General features: G+C 40.2%; 3 protein-coding genes across 3 annotated transcripts; 2 read left to right on the top strand and 1 right to left on the bottom strand.

Moving 5' to 3' along the window:
• The first annotated feature begins 3,067 nt into the window (after positions 1 to 3,067).
• Positions 3,068 to 4,675, top strand: LOC118432449 (DNA polymerase epsilon subunit 4-like). The gene is made up of 4 exons (XM_035844031.1): positions 3,068 to 3,316; positions 3,464 to 3,548; positions 3,902 to 3,943; positions 4,306 to 4,675. The coding sequence occupies exons 1-4, from the start codon at positions 3,083 to 3,085 to the stop codon at positions 4,317 to 4,319; spliced, it is 375 nt and encodes a 124-aa protein (XP_035699924.1). The 5' UTR covers positions 3,068 to 3,082; the 3' UTR covers positions 4,320 to 4,675.
• A 132-nt stretch (positions 4,676 to 4,807) lies between these two features.
• On the bottom strand, positions 4,808 to 7,630 carry LOC118432447 (coiled-coil domain-containing protein 89-like). Its single transcript, XM_035844030.1, has 8 exons — positions 7,446 to 7,630; positions 7,007 to 7,112; positions 6,746 to 6,814; positions 6,538 to 6,602; positions 6,112 to 6,214; positions 5,445 to 5,572; positions 5,126 to 5,221; positions 4,808 to 4,974 (listed from the first exon to the last, which is right to left on the bottom strand). Exons 1-8 carry the CDS (start codon positions 7,515 to 7,517, stop codon positions 4,849 to 4,851), a joined length of 765 nt encoding a protein of 254 aa, XP_035699923.1. The 5' UTR covers positions 7,518 to 7,630; the 3' UTR covers positions 4,808 to 4,848.
• Positions 7,631 to 7,870: 240 nt separating this feature from the next.
• On the top strand, positions 7,871 to 12,097 carry LOC118431478 (spindle and centriole-associated protein 1-like). Its single transcript, XM_035842718.1, has 10 exons — positions 7,871 to 8,006; positions 8,239 to 8,357; positions 8,886 to 8,933; positions 9,166 to 9,244; positions 9,738 to 9,820; positions 10,151 to 10,222; positions 10,682 to 10,841; positions 11,255 to 11,437; positions 11,823 to 11,914; positions 12,080 to 12,097. The coding sequence occupies exons 2-10, from the start codon at positions 8,256 to 8,258 to the stop codon at positions 12,095 to 12,097; spliced, it is 837 nt and encodes a 278-aa protein (XP_035698611.1). The 5' UTR covers positions 7,871 to 8,006; positions 8,239 to 8,255.
• Positions 12,098 to 12,193: the final 96 nt, after the last annotated feature.

Below are 12,193 nucleotides of genomic sequence, written 5' to 3'. Positions count from 1 at the left end.
CCTCGTGAAAGTCAAGGTCAATCTTAGAGCCCACCGGTTCTGTAGAATCCGCCAGCTCAGTCTGTACCCGTCCCTGTCCCTCTGTGGAAAGATGTTCTGAGATGAGCCAGTGTAGTGCCACGAAGGTGGACGATAAAACCGTAACGGTCGCCACGGTCACAAGCAGGCAGCCTAGTCTTGGTCTCCGCCTGGTAACACCGACACCCGCTGTCATGTCTCTAACTGTAATCTCTGTTATACTAAAAGTCGTCAGCCCCCTTCAAAATGTGCACTGCAAACACGTTACAGCGATGAAGGTCTGTGATATCACTGTACGTCGATCAGACCTGGTGTCATCAGCGTTAGGCACAGATAATCCACAACAGTAACGATGTTCAACCAGCAAGGGAGATACATCCCGGCCAGTTCGCGCCACAAGTCTGCTCCAGACATCCCGTCCGTGAATATCTGGATAACTGCCTAAAAACAGTCTGATTGTCACAGACGAGAGTATTGAGGAGCACTAGACAGTCCCAACAGTGGTCGTCCTCAGTGGTTGGAAACTGTTCTTCACAAATCCACGATTCAAATTGCTTCCACGCCCGAAGACTCAGTTATATATATCCCTGTGGCCAATTGCAATCCAAGCCAAGTAAAGACGTCCTGGTTACCTTGTTACTCAGACTCAAATCCAGCGCTGCAACATTCCGATAATATCGATTTAATGATATTACTAGGTCGTGACTACGCGAAGGGATGTCCTTTCGCCAAGGAGACTTACTCCATGTATGTACTTCGCCCACGTGACTGTGCGTGAGTTACTCCTCCTGTAGGTCCTAAATGACGTCCTTATAAGGCTCCTGAAGACTCCCTACATACGTCTTCGCCGGTGCGGAAACCCCAGGATACTTGACTCTCTGTCTTCCCCGCTCCGGCGAGCCGATACCAGAACTTATCACCAGTCGATCAGCATAATAGAAATGATAGAACCAGCAAACCAGATATCTTGGCAACGGCGCACGCACTAATTAGTCTTCCTCCCTCAATTAGTAATCAGGACTTAATGGGCCCGTAACGAGGGTCTGGTGTTTGTTGTCCCAGGGACGGATGGGTAATTCGGACTAATGAGGAGGCCATCAGAATCCATTTCTGCTGATTAATAATCAATTGTGGATGTAATTTCAGTGTCGTCTCAGGGATGGAGGAGACAAAGTGCGTTTCACCCAGGGGAGCGTCACGCCAGAAATTGAAGCTGTCTGTCTCCACGCTACACGTGCTTTACACAATCATCCCACCAACGTTGCGTATCTGATAGGGTGGATACATGTAGTGCGTATCCCCCGTATAAGAGATGTATTAAAGCCCCATACTTCCGTAACGGTGCCACACTGACATTTGTAACGCCTTGATAAACTCGCCAGCGTCTTTCAAATGTTGCGGAGCGTGATTATTTATTTATTCATCCATTAAGTTTTTTTCAATCAATTCGAAATTACCTCCCTCTTGTAAAAGGTCAGATCTATTGTCGATGTCTCCTGGATTGATTCATGAGTGATTTGACATATTAATGATATGAATTACATGACGTATGAATAGTATGGATACGCATAAAAGCTTATCTGTAGAAAACATCAGACAATGTAACAATGAAATTCGGGCTTTTGATTGTAGGTTATGTACCTGATAGCATTCCATCTATCTAGCAAGATCAATTGGTAATAAGTTAGTTGTAGTATCAAATCGTAGCCTCGTATATATCATATCATCTCCAGCAATGGAGACAACAATCACGCCTAACTATCATAAATTTATATAAAGGAGTCAACAATGTCATCGCCATTCCCCGTTTACACCATCCTCCCCAAAACACAAACAACACTAGATGACAACATCAGTGGTTCAAAACAATGTCACGTAACATATCGATGTAGTACTTACTTCCCAGAACGATTATTCAATGGATCATGGAATGCCCTGCCAAACAGTCTGGTAGCAGCAAACTCTGCAGAACAGTTTACATCTGGGATAGCTAAGTATTACCGCCTCCATAACTCTACACAGAGGTAAGGAAAGTGTCAGCCTTATTAAGTGTGGCAAAGATGTAAATCTATATTCACCTCTCTTTGTTATAATATTTGCTTTCATGCACAACTTTTTGCTTTATGAATGAATGAAGTCCCGCATAGTACGTAAATATACACTGGGTTAAGTACAGGACGATGTTTGGCAATGATAGTTGACAGATACATGAAATATTTACAATGTCAAACAACACAAGAATTATATTCTTCTGAGGGAATTCGTCTTATTCTCGCTTCCCATGGCCCAGTGATACTGAAAATGTAGGAACAGATAGGTTTTACTATCGAATGTTTTACTTACTTCATTAGATACATGAATGAACACATGGACAGTCTATAAGGTATAACACCACTACTAGTCACACAAATGCAAGGACAAGAACCGCACTTCTCCAAGCTTAAGGTTGCGATTGGTTTTGCTCGAAGGTCAAGGCAGGGCCACTTGCACAGGGACAATATGACAAATAAATCAGAAGGTGGCAATGTCGAGGGTGCCCTTTGTCTTTTATTTGCTACAATGTACAAATATCCAGCAGCTACCACCACATGAGTTCTTTGAACTCTACTCGCCCTGTCCTTGCCACACTTATTTCACGGTTATCTTGACGTTTCACAGATAACAAGGAGTTATTACTTTCTGCTTCATTTGCCAGGAGCGACGTGCTGCAACGGGTATCGAGAAAAAAACCCGATAACACGGTCAGGGCACATTATTGTGTATGTGAATCGGTTATCACCATCACGAATGTGCGAAATTGTGTTGCTGCAATTTTTTCTATGGAGTTTCTCTTGGACGTTTGTTATCTTAAATTTCATGGGACGGTCTGGAAAACATTTTGTACCATTCCTAGTCATTAAACAGAATTTCCCATGGATAGGAGTTTTCAAATATGTTTTCAGGGGAAGGTAGAACATTTCTTCTATTTGTTTCAAAGGTGGAAAATGTAGTTGTTTTTCCCTTGATACTTGGGCGGGACAGGTGCACCCACCTGTTAGGATATCCCATAAGCCCCTCAGAACGCATGCGCAGTTGGGACAAAGTCAAGAAAATGGCGGGAGCTGAAAATGGAGAAATCGCAGACGCCGCCTCGGACCGGCCCGAAACTCCCAACTCTGAGTCCCAGCTGAGCGGGGATGGAGACAAACCGGAGCGGCTGAGTAAGCTGCCTCTCACCAGGATCAAGGCCATGATGAAAATGGATCCTGACGTCACATTGGCCAGCCAGGAGTCCGTCTTGTTGATATCGAAAGCGACGGTGAGAACGCCCCCCTCCCCCTCTTATCATAAACATGCACGATCAAAACAACGGTACTGTACTATACAGATACATTATACATAGTTTAACAACGTGTCTGGTATTTATTTATGGGGTATCCTGTTTTAAACCATGTCATTGTTTCAGGAATTATTCATAGAGTCACTGGCCAAGGAAGCATATGTACACGCCAGGCAGGGAAAGAGGAAGACACTTCAGAAGAAAGACATAGGTAGGTCTTTTTTCAGTGCTATGAGTGCGAGTTTCTTCATTCAATGTATAAAAATTTCCATACATGTTTACAGTGCCATATTGCCTGCTACCAGTGATTACCAATCCACTATAATAATTATAGACAACAATTTTTCAGGAGGCACATTACGTTGATAAACATATGAGCGTTGTAGCATTGAAATGGTTGATTTTGCTATCAGTACTTAGTAGATATGGATTTGCTCTTTGTGTGCTTGCTGTAAGTAAGTCTATTGTAGCAGATGTTTCATAGAAACATGCAATACAAACGTCTTTCTTCGCTTTCGATCAAAACTTATTTGCTTGACCTGATGCATATTTTATTTGTTTCAGATAATTCCATAGAAGAACTGGACTCCTTTGCTTTCTTGGAAGGTACGGAAATGCTGTCATAGCAGAGTGAAAACAGATAATTGCTTTGTCTTGGAAATGAAAAATGATTCCTCAAATGTGATGAGTGGTCATTCTGAATTTCGCATTATTAGTACCTTGGATAGGACACCAAGTCTTGGTAATATGTATAACAAACAAACGTGTATGGGGAGCATCAGATCTCTGCAAGTCAAAGAACCCAACATGCTTATTGCTAAGAGTAAGCCCATCCTCCAGGTGTGCTGGTAGAAAACACTTTGTATCAAGATTGACAGCTAATGTGAGAAAACATGTACAACAAATATCTGTAATGGTACCCACCCTAATTGTGATTGGTTTTAACATTTTCTTTTGCATTTTTACAGGGACATTGGATTGATGGGACACTACTTGATCAACAATCTAATGGGGAAATGTATAACAACTTAACAAGGAAGGAGTTTCACACAAACTCTTAATCTGGGATGGAATATCAAGGACTCTCACTGAGACTGTATATGCTACACCATTTGTTCAAACAGAATTTACATCGATGAACTTTCCTCTACCTACTTTGATAACAAAGTCAATGGGTCAAGTTTGTAAGGATAATGTAACAAGAAAGGCTTTGTTCTATGGAAAGGACTAGGATCCAAATGATCAAGATTATTTTCAAGTTGTTTCCACAAAAAACTATTCTGTTACACTTCATGTAATGACTTCAACCAGTGTAAATAAAGGAAGTCAAAGACTTGTGCATATTTCTGTCACATTTCTTATGATGCATAAACATTACGGTAAGAGGGCTCACAATACAGGTCAATTCATCATGTTCTTATGTTTCTTCGGAAGCAATATTGATTACTATGGGCTTGTAGTTGTCTCATGAAGAATGACTGTAACACTCAGGCTTTCCTTTTTTCATGCACCTACAGTTTCCTTCTCTTCAAGCTGTGACTATGTTGTACAGAATTTAGTTTTTGCTGCAGTTCACCAATGGTCCTCTTGAGGGTGCTCTTCTCTTGCTCACTTTGATTCTTCAGAGCTTGCAATTTCTGTCACAACAGTAGAAGAGGGATGAGTCACAAATACATGTAGTTAAAAGCAATTCATACATGATATATACTACATGCTGATGAAAATAAAGTTTATGGGTTGTAAAGAAATATGGTGACTATCGAGCCAGTAAGATGAAATGTACCATACCTGTCTGAAGATTTCATGGTTAGCTGAAGATGGTCCCCTCTGTTGCTGCTGTAATGCTGCAGTCTGTTTCTGTAGTTTTAACAACTTGGTGTCATACTGCAAGAAAGAAGAATGGGAGGATTAGATAAGTAGTCCCAGGATATTTAGATGGCAATAGTGGAAAACAGAGCCAGACATTTGACAGTTTGTTTGAGATGATCTTTTTTACATTTTCGAGTGCATGTGCCATCCACCCTTTTCAGTTGTCCACAAAAAATTCTCCAAGAAATTGTGCCAGTATATAGGTAGCCTCTTTGGAAGACATATGAATGGGACATACAGCCATCTTCAGCTGTACTATCTGTGAGTGTTTGTCCCTCTCCAGATCCTCCAGCTGTTTCTGTAGCTGCTGGAGTTCAGAGTTCTTCTGTTGAACAGTCTGCTGCAGTAGAGCACCTTCTTCCCTCTCTGTATACATGGAAACAAAAATTGATGTGTTGGTTATACTGTAATGGAAGGAGTGGGCACTTTGATAGTGTAAGTGTGTGTGTGTATCTGCATGAATGCGTGTAACTACCTTTTATATACAAATGTATCTGAGAGTAAGCTCCTGTACATACAAACATATACAGTACATTTTAAATGTGCACAAGACAATTTCTGCATAGAGAGTAGACCCTCTTAGTGAATGCCATTTGCCACAAAAAGCAATTTTAACCAGACAGTTGTATTGTGTAGCCTGTGTACCATTAACAACTACCATCTGATTTCTACCAGGGCTCCTTGCACTCGCTGCCCTAAAAAGATTTTTTTGCAGCGATCGCAAGTGCAAGGACACCTGGTCGAAATTGGATGGTACAAAGGCTAGGTATTGCGGGCTATGACCGCTTTAGAATAACTGATAGTAGAAGAAAAATGTATGGCATATTGAATTTAAATTCACATTGATAGTTGCTGCATTCTGCTAGCCCTTATTACAGAAAAAGACAACATTTGTGACTGCTCACTTAATTTAGCTGTATTATCCTTGAACTGCTTCAGTTGCTCCTTATGTTCCTCCTTTACAGACTGCAGAGTTCGACTGGCATCTGACAACTCCTTAGCATGTTCCTAAGGAAAGTCAGAGAACAGAGACAATAGTTTTAGATATTTCAATGTACCTGTAACAGTGGGGTTCAAGCGCCACCAACTGACCAGTCCAATTGGTCCGGACCTTTTTGCCTAACGGTTATGGCGTTGGGTTATTAAGCTCGTGGGCCCAGGTTCAAATCCCGGGAGCCAGGGGACCGTTTCTACTCGAATGCTCTTGTGTTTCATACCAATATTTTGATATTCAAGCAGACGTTGAGAGGAAAGATAGTGATCATGTTGACGCATGTCAACATGTATGTGTAGACAAGAAACATCAAACATAGCAATCAGAAATGAAGAACCTGTTTAAGATTGTCCATTTCAGCTAGGAGGTTGGAAATCTTGTCCTTTAGATGTATGTTCTCATCTGTAAAAGAAAGGAAAGATACTTTTTAAGACATAATGACACAACTTTAAGATGATTGCACACACAGTTTTTCAATCCACTTGGAAGAATCTCATTTCTTGTAACCAGATAATGTACTAGTATACCAATAATGTAGGACTCACCTTCCAAATCACATCTTTTAGCCACTGTGCCCTGTAACTTGTCCACAAGTCCTTGTAGCACACTGATCTCTGCAAGAATAACAAGGTTCCATTCAAAAGAAAATGTAAGGCTTGCTGGTATAATGAATTTTAAAAAACAGTGTCTTAAAAAACACATGAATTCTTCTGCATTATACCATTTTGTTTGTGAATTAAAAAAAATAATAATGTAGGATCACAGCAGTTTATTCGAGCAGAATACAACCAACTCAAAGGCTGTACCATCCCTCCTGACCCTCTCATTGTCCTGACTAGCCTGTAGCTGCTTGGTCAGTCCTCTCACTTGTACCTGTAGGGCACTGTTTTCTTGGGCTACCTTAGTCGTAGCCTGTGGCGAGGGAATAACAAATGTTTTTATTTTTCATAGCTGGCAAAAATAGTAAAACATAGGGCAAGGAGTTTTTTTAACCTCCTTGCATAGGGCCTTCTTACAGAAGAAGTTTATTTGCAAGTTTGTGCCCGAGGGCTAATTTGCAAGTAACATGGTATGAACATAGTGACAATGGACAGTCATGAACAGTATTCTACACACCCTCAGTCAACTGGTCTGTCACTATGGGCTTTTCATTTGTAAATATGAATAGAGTCCGCTCCCAATTGACACTAACAATGAAGTATAATGCATGTAAATCAAGAAAGAAGACCACACCCCCTTTCTCACCTTTTGCCAAGCTGTGAAGTTCTGAGCTAACTCGTCAAGGTCAACTTGTTTGAGTCCACCTGGAGAAACCATGTCCCCTGGAAGCCGAAGAATATATAAAGAAATTGGTTAATTCAAACACTCTCACTGAAATATACTTTGCTTTGTGAGAGCTTTGATGAAAAAATATCGTCTCGGACAGTCAAAAACTTTCTTGCAAAAGTTTAGTTCCCGCTGAAAATCAGATCGAGGCTGGAAGGTGCACATTCCACTCTCTTAGATATCAATTCGCCAAATGTTTCTCAACAACAAGGAAAGCAAAATAAATGCCTCAGACATAGAAATCTCGTCTTTTCATCTTATTCTGAATATAATAATTACCATACTCTTAAGGGAAGAACGTTTAGTTAGTTGCTATTTTACTAATTTTTGAAGGAATTATTTTCGCCAGCGTTATAAGGTCAAAGGTCACACCGCTGTGCTGCGGCCAAGCGGGAGATTCAGACGATGGTTTCACCAGCAAAGTCTACTGCAGCAGTTTTTGACGTCTGACGTTGGAATTCTGCTAGATTAGTTTATCCAGTAAGTATATATGTCTTAATAAGTAAACCTAAACTTCTATAGTGAGCCAAATATGCCCCAAATATGCAACATTCAGCACGTATGTGATATGTTTATGTTCGTCGTCAGTGGGGGAGGGGGGCAAGACGTCAACAGTTTAGTTGCTCTTACTCATTTCTTACCTACGTTATTATGCCTAAGACGGTGTTTCTTATACTTGGTACTGATTTTTCTTTATGTGTGTTCCAAGAAGACACAAGAGTGAGCAGGATGTCGTTTGTTCGCGTATCCCGACCACGACAACGCTTTAACAGCGGATCCAGCAAAGGAAGGAGAAAGCCCAGACCCAAGCCTTCACCGCCACCCTGGGATGTGAGTTCTTACACTACAGTTACAACTTCCCATCGTTACTTTTGTAAGCAAAACAATGCGTGGGATCATCAAGGAAATGGATTTGATACATTTTGCAAACCAATAAGCCCTTTTACAGAGATCAGAACGCATGTGTGGCGACAGGAATTCTAGGTAATGTGTCAAAGGCCCACAAAAACAAAACAAACCCCCTTAGGACATTGTTATGCAAACCAAAACAATGGTCGAGACAAGGACTGTTTTCTTTTTAGAGGCCTTTAACATTAAAGTAAGTCTCAAGGTTAACCCATATATTATAATTATTTACATTGAGTATTATTTTCAAGCCTAATTCTAAAAGTAATAGCTGTATCGTTATTTAACATTGAACAACGGACGCTTATCTGTTGTCTTTTAAGGTCCATTGATCATAAGTTTTATCAAGTTAAACTTAAACAACTTATATCTTTTAAGTATATTGTTATGTATATTAAGTATATTGTTATGTTCATGCTGGCCAATCAACTAAATGGTCTTTTGCTCCTCTAGGACACAACCTCAGACCTCAGCGTACACAAAGCAACAGATGAAGAGATTGTAAGTTCATGTTTGTACTTATTCAGCTTCCAATAGAGTAGTGATCGTAAAAAGCAGACTAAAGCTAACAAGACTGAACTCCAGGCTATTCTAAAAGCTTCTTAAATTGCGACTTTATGTCCAGAATCGCAAGTTGAAATATTGATGAAACAAAAGACGAAATCACAGTAACTGTCAACTATTCGTAAAATGGCACAATCAAGATTGAATCAGATGTCTTTCTCCATTACAGAAACACCGCCACGAGGTGCACCAGTCCAAGAACCTGGATGTTATCCGACTGGAGAACCAGAAGATGATGATACAGAAAGGTTAGATAGCTGTCATAACATACTAGTACATGAACATAAATTATGTGGCATGTGCAAGTTGTCAAACTCAAAACATAAACTTATTCTAAAAGTTGGGCATTGTCCCAACCCCATAACCAATATAACTGTGCAAGACAACTCTGTCCATCAATTTAGAAACAAGGAGATTTTGTCTGGCATAACTTAATTGACACCTCTATCAGACAATCTGATGTGTCCCTTTATTCACTCGTACTAGTCATAATGGTTTACAGATGTGGGGTGGCTATAGCTAAATGTGGACAAGTTCCTGTTTGTTTATTAAACTCAACCATCAAAATTACGATGTGTTCCGTAAAAGACATTTCTAAATTGGTGTCAGATGTCTGCCTTAGTAGGCTAATAAGATTTTACTTTTCATTGTGAAACATAAAGGAGGATATAATCAAATACTAAATTGCAAATAATAGTTATTTGTGAAATGCAGATAGTTGTTTCAACTACATTTGTACAGCTCGTGCTCGACCAAAGACCCCTTCAACAGTGGAGAAGCGGAAAGCTGCACTTCTGAGGGAAGTGTTGTATGATCACAGTCAGGTAGGACATGGATTTTTTGATACCACAATGAAGATGTGCACAACTATTAAATCACACTTATTATATAATATTAACCATATGTCAGCAGCATATTATAAAACCAACATCTTGCTTACCTAGTACATTGTATATTGTATTTGTAGGGCTAGAAAATCTGGGTGCAATTTTTGAAAGCTGACAATAGGTTTTGCTGACATTTTCTACTTCCCTGTACATATTGAATGTGCAGCCCCAATGTTTTCTGTACACTAGATACACCTGTGCACCTATTTGAAAAAAAAAATGAATTTCACGCACTCCATGTTGACTAACTTGTTTGTAATCTACCAGTTGCAGGACGTCCTGTCCAAGTCTGACCGTGTCATGGCTGTGGTCAGAGACTTGTTTGGAGATGACCCAAAGGTATGTCTGATCTATTCCTATAACAATAACAGTCAAAACTGCCCAAGAAGACCACTGGGCATACTGGATTTTCTTAAATAAAGCCAGGGTCTTTTTTTGAACATTGGCTCTTAACGTTGACACAGAGCACTGGGAGAACCTTGCAAATAATAGATCCAGCTTTAGATGCAAACTGTCCAGGCAGCTTAAATTGGAAGAAACCAGGCTGATGTGCATGGCAGAAGAAAAGCGGGTCATGAGAAAAGAACTTTGCAACAGACCTGAGTCAGCTTACAGATGTGCCCTATGTGGCAGAGACTGTCATTCTCGCATAGGACTGTTTAGTCATTGTCAAAGCTGTAGGGCTGATATCAATTAGGATTTTACCACAGTCAATATTGACCGAAGGAGGCCATATCTAAATTTTTAAAGATTCTTGTCTTTCAGACATTGAATATTTTTGTTGGTTTCTCGCCACAGAGATATACAGGGTTCCCCAATGTGACCAAGGCCCCTGACAACCCCAGTGGGAGAGGCCCAGTGATAGAGCCCCCTGAGCAGCCCACCCAGCTCTCCATGTTGAGTCAATCCATTATGGACCAGAGTGCTCTGAATGAAGTGGATGCAGAAAGAGAGCAAGGTAGTAAGATACAAAAAGTTGGGAAGGACTTCAAGGAGAATGCCGGTCATATACTGTTAATAACTTTGTTGGTGGTTTTATGTTTGCAGTTATTGCAGTGGCCGCTTCACTGCGAAACCGCTTAACATTTTACCTCCTCTGGGTTTTCCACTATAGTATGTGTCTACAGTAATGTAAGTACAATTTAGTTCTCAGGATGGTACTACAGGGAACTCAAAACCACCGCGAACACTCCATTTTCCCGCTACCGCAAAATTAAATTCGCCCAAACTTAAATGCAGTTACAATCTTAAATGCTTTAATATCACGTATCTATTAGATTTTTATAAATACGGTTAATTTTTTGTCAAACTGCAACCTTTGTGATAAAAACAAGAAGTGTGCTTGACTACATGTACATGTACATTGTGCAGGAGAGGCTGGCGAGGAACAGACACTTTCACAGCAGTTTGAGTCCAGGCTGGACCTGCAACGTTTCCGAAGGTTCTTGGAACAAGAGAGACAGCAGGACAGCACCCTCAGACAGCAGGACAGCACACTCAGACAGCAGGACAGCACACTCAGCACAATCCCAGGGGAACAGCAGGGGCAGCAAGGTACAGTGTATTGAAAGTGATTACTTGAATTATTGTTTAGTATTCCCCCTTTTATCTACCAGCAATGCAAAGAATCTACATTTTTGTATATTCTCTCAACTAACCTGTTCAAGAATCTTAACCTTAAAACTTTTTGTCATGTTGAATGCCTTTTACATGAGAAAAAAATTAAATCAATGTAGGCTGCATGCAGCTTCACACAACATCCTAGACTCCAACCAAATTATGTAGTATATAAAGAATTTTGTTACGTTCCACTGATCTCTCTATTTTGATTGTCTTTGAAAACATGGTTTAATTTCCTTCTATAGGCAATGTTTAAAACATGTATATGATACTTTTACTCTGTGTATGGAATTAAAGTACCATGTGATCTGTATGACAGGTGCAGCTACCAGTACCATGTTACAGGCTGGTACCTCTCATCAAGTGGAGAACTCCAACCCTGTTAGGACAGTCAACACAAGTCAGATGCAGGTAAGGGAAACAGTAAAAATTGCACATGGAGAAAAAAAGTGAGAAGATAAGTTGTTCAAGTTTCAAAGAAGATACAGTAAATACTAAATTGTGATGAAGCCTTTTACTGAAAAGCAAAACATTCAGAGGTGTTATCTTAAAGATCCTTTGTAATCATGCTTTTAGTGTTTCATAGTTAGTTGATAGTTAATGAGGAACAATTGAAATGTATCTGATGATTGTATAGCTAATTCCCAAGAATAGCATGGTACAAATGTTCATGTAATTGCAGTAGGTATA

The sequence above is a fragment of the Branchiostoma floridae genome, chromosome 15 (assembly GCF_000003815.2).
Source record: "Branchiostoma floridae strain S238N-H82 chromosome 15, Bfl_VNyyK, whole genome shotgun sequence".
Lineage (NCBI taxonomy): Eukaryota > Metazoa > Chordata > Leptocardii > Amphioxiformes > Branchiostomatidae > Branchiostoma > Branchiostoma floridae.
The sequence above is the reverse complement of the archived record's forward strand: the minus strand, read 5'-3'. Positions and strand labels throughout refer to the sequence as shown.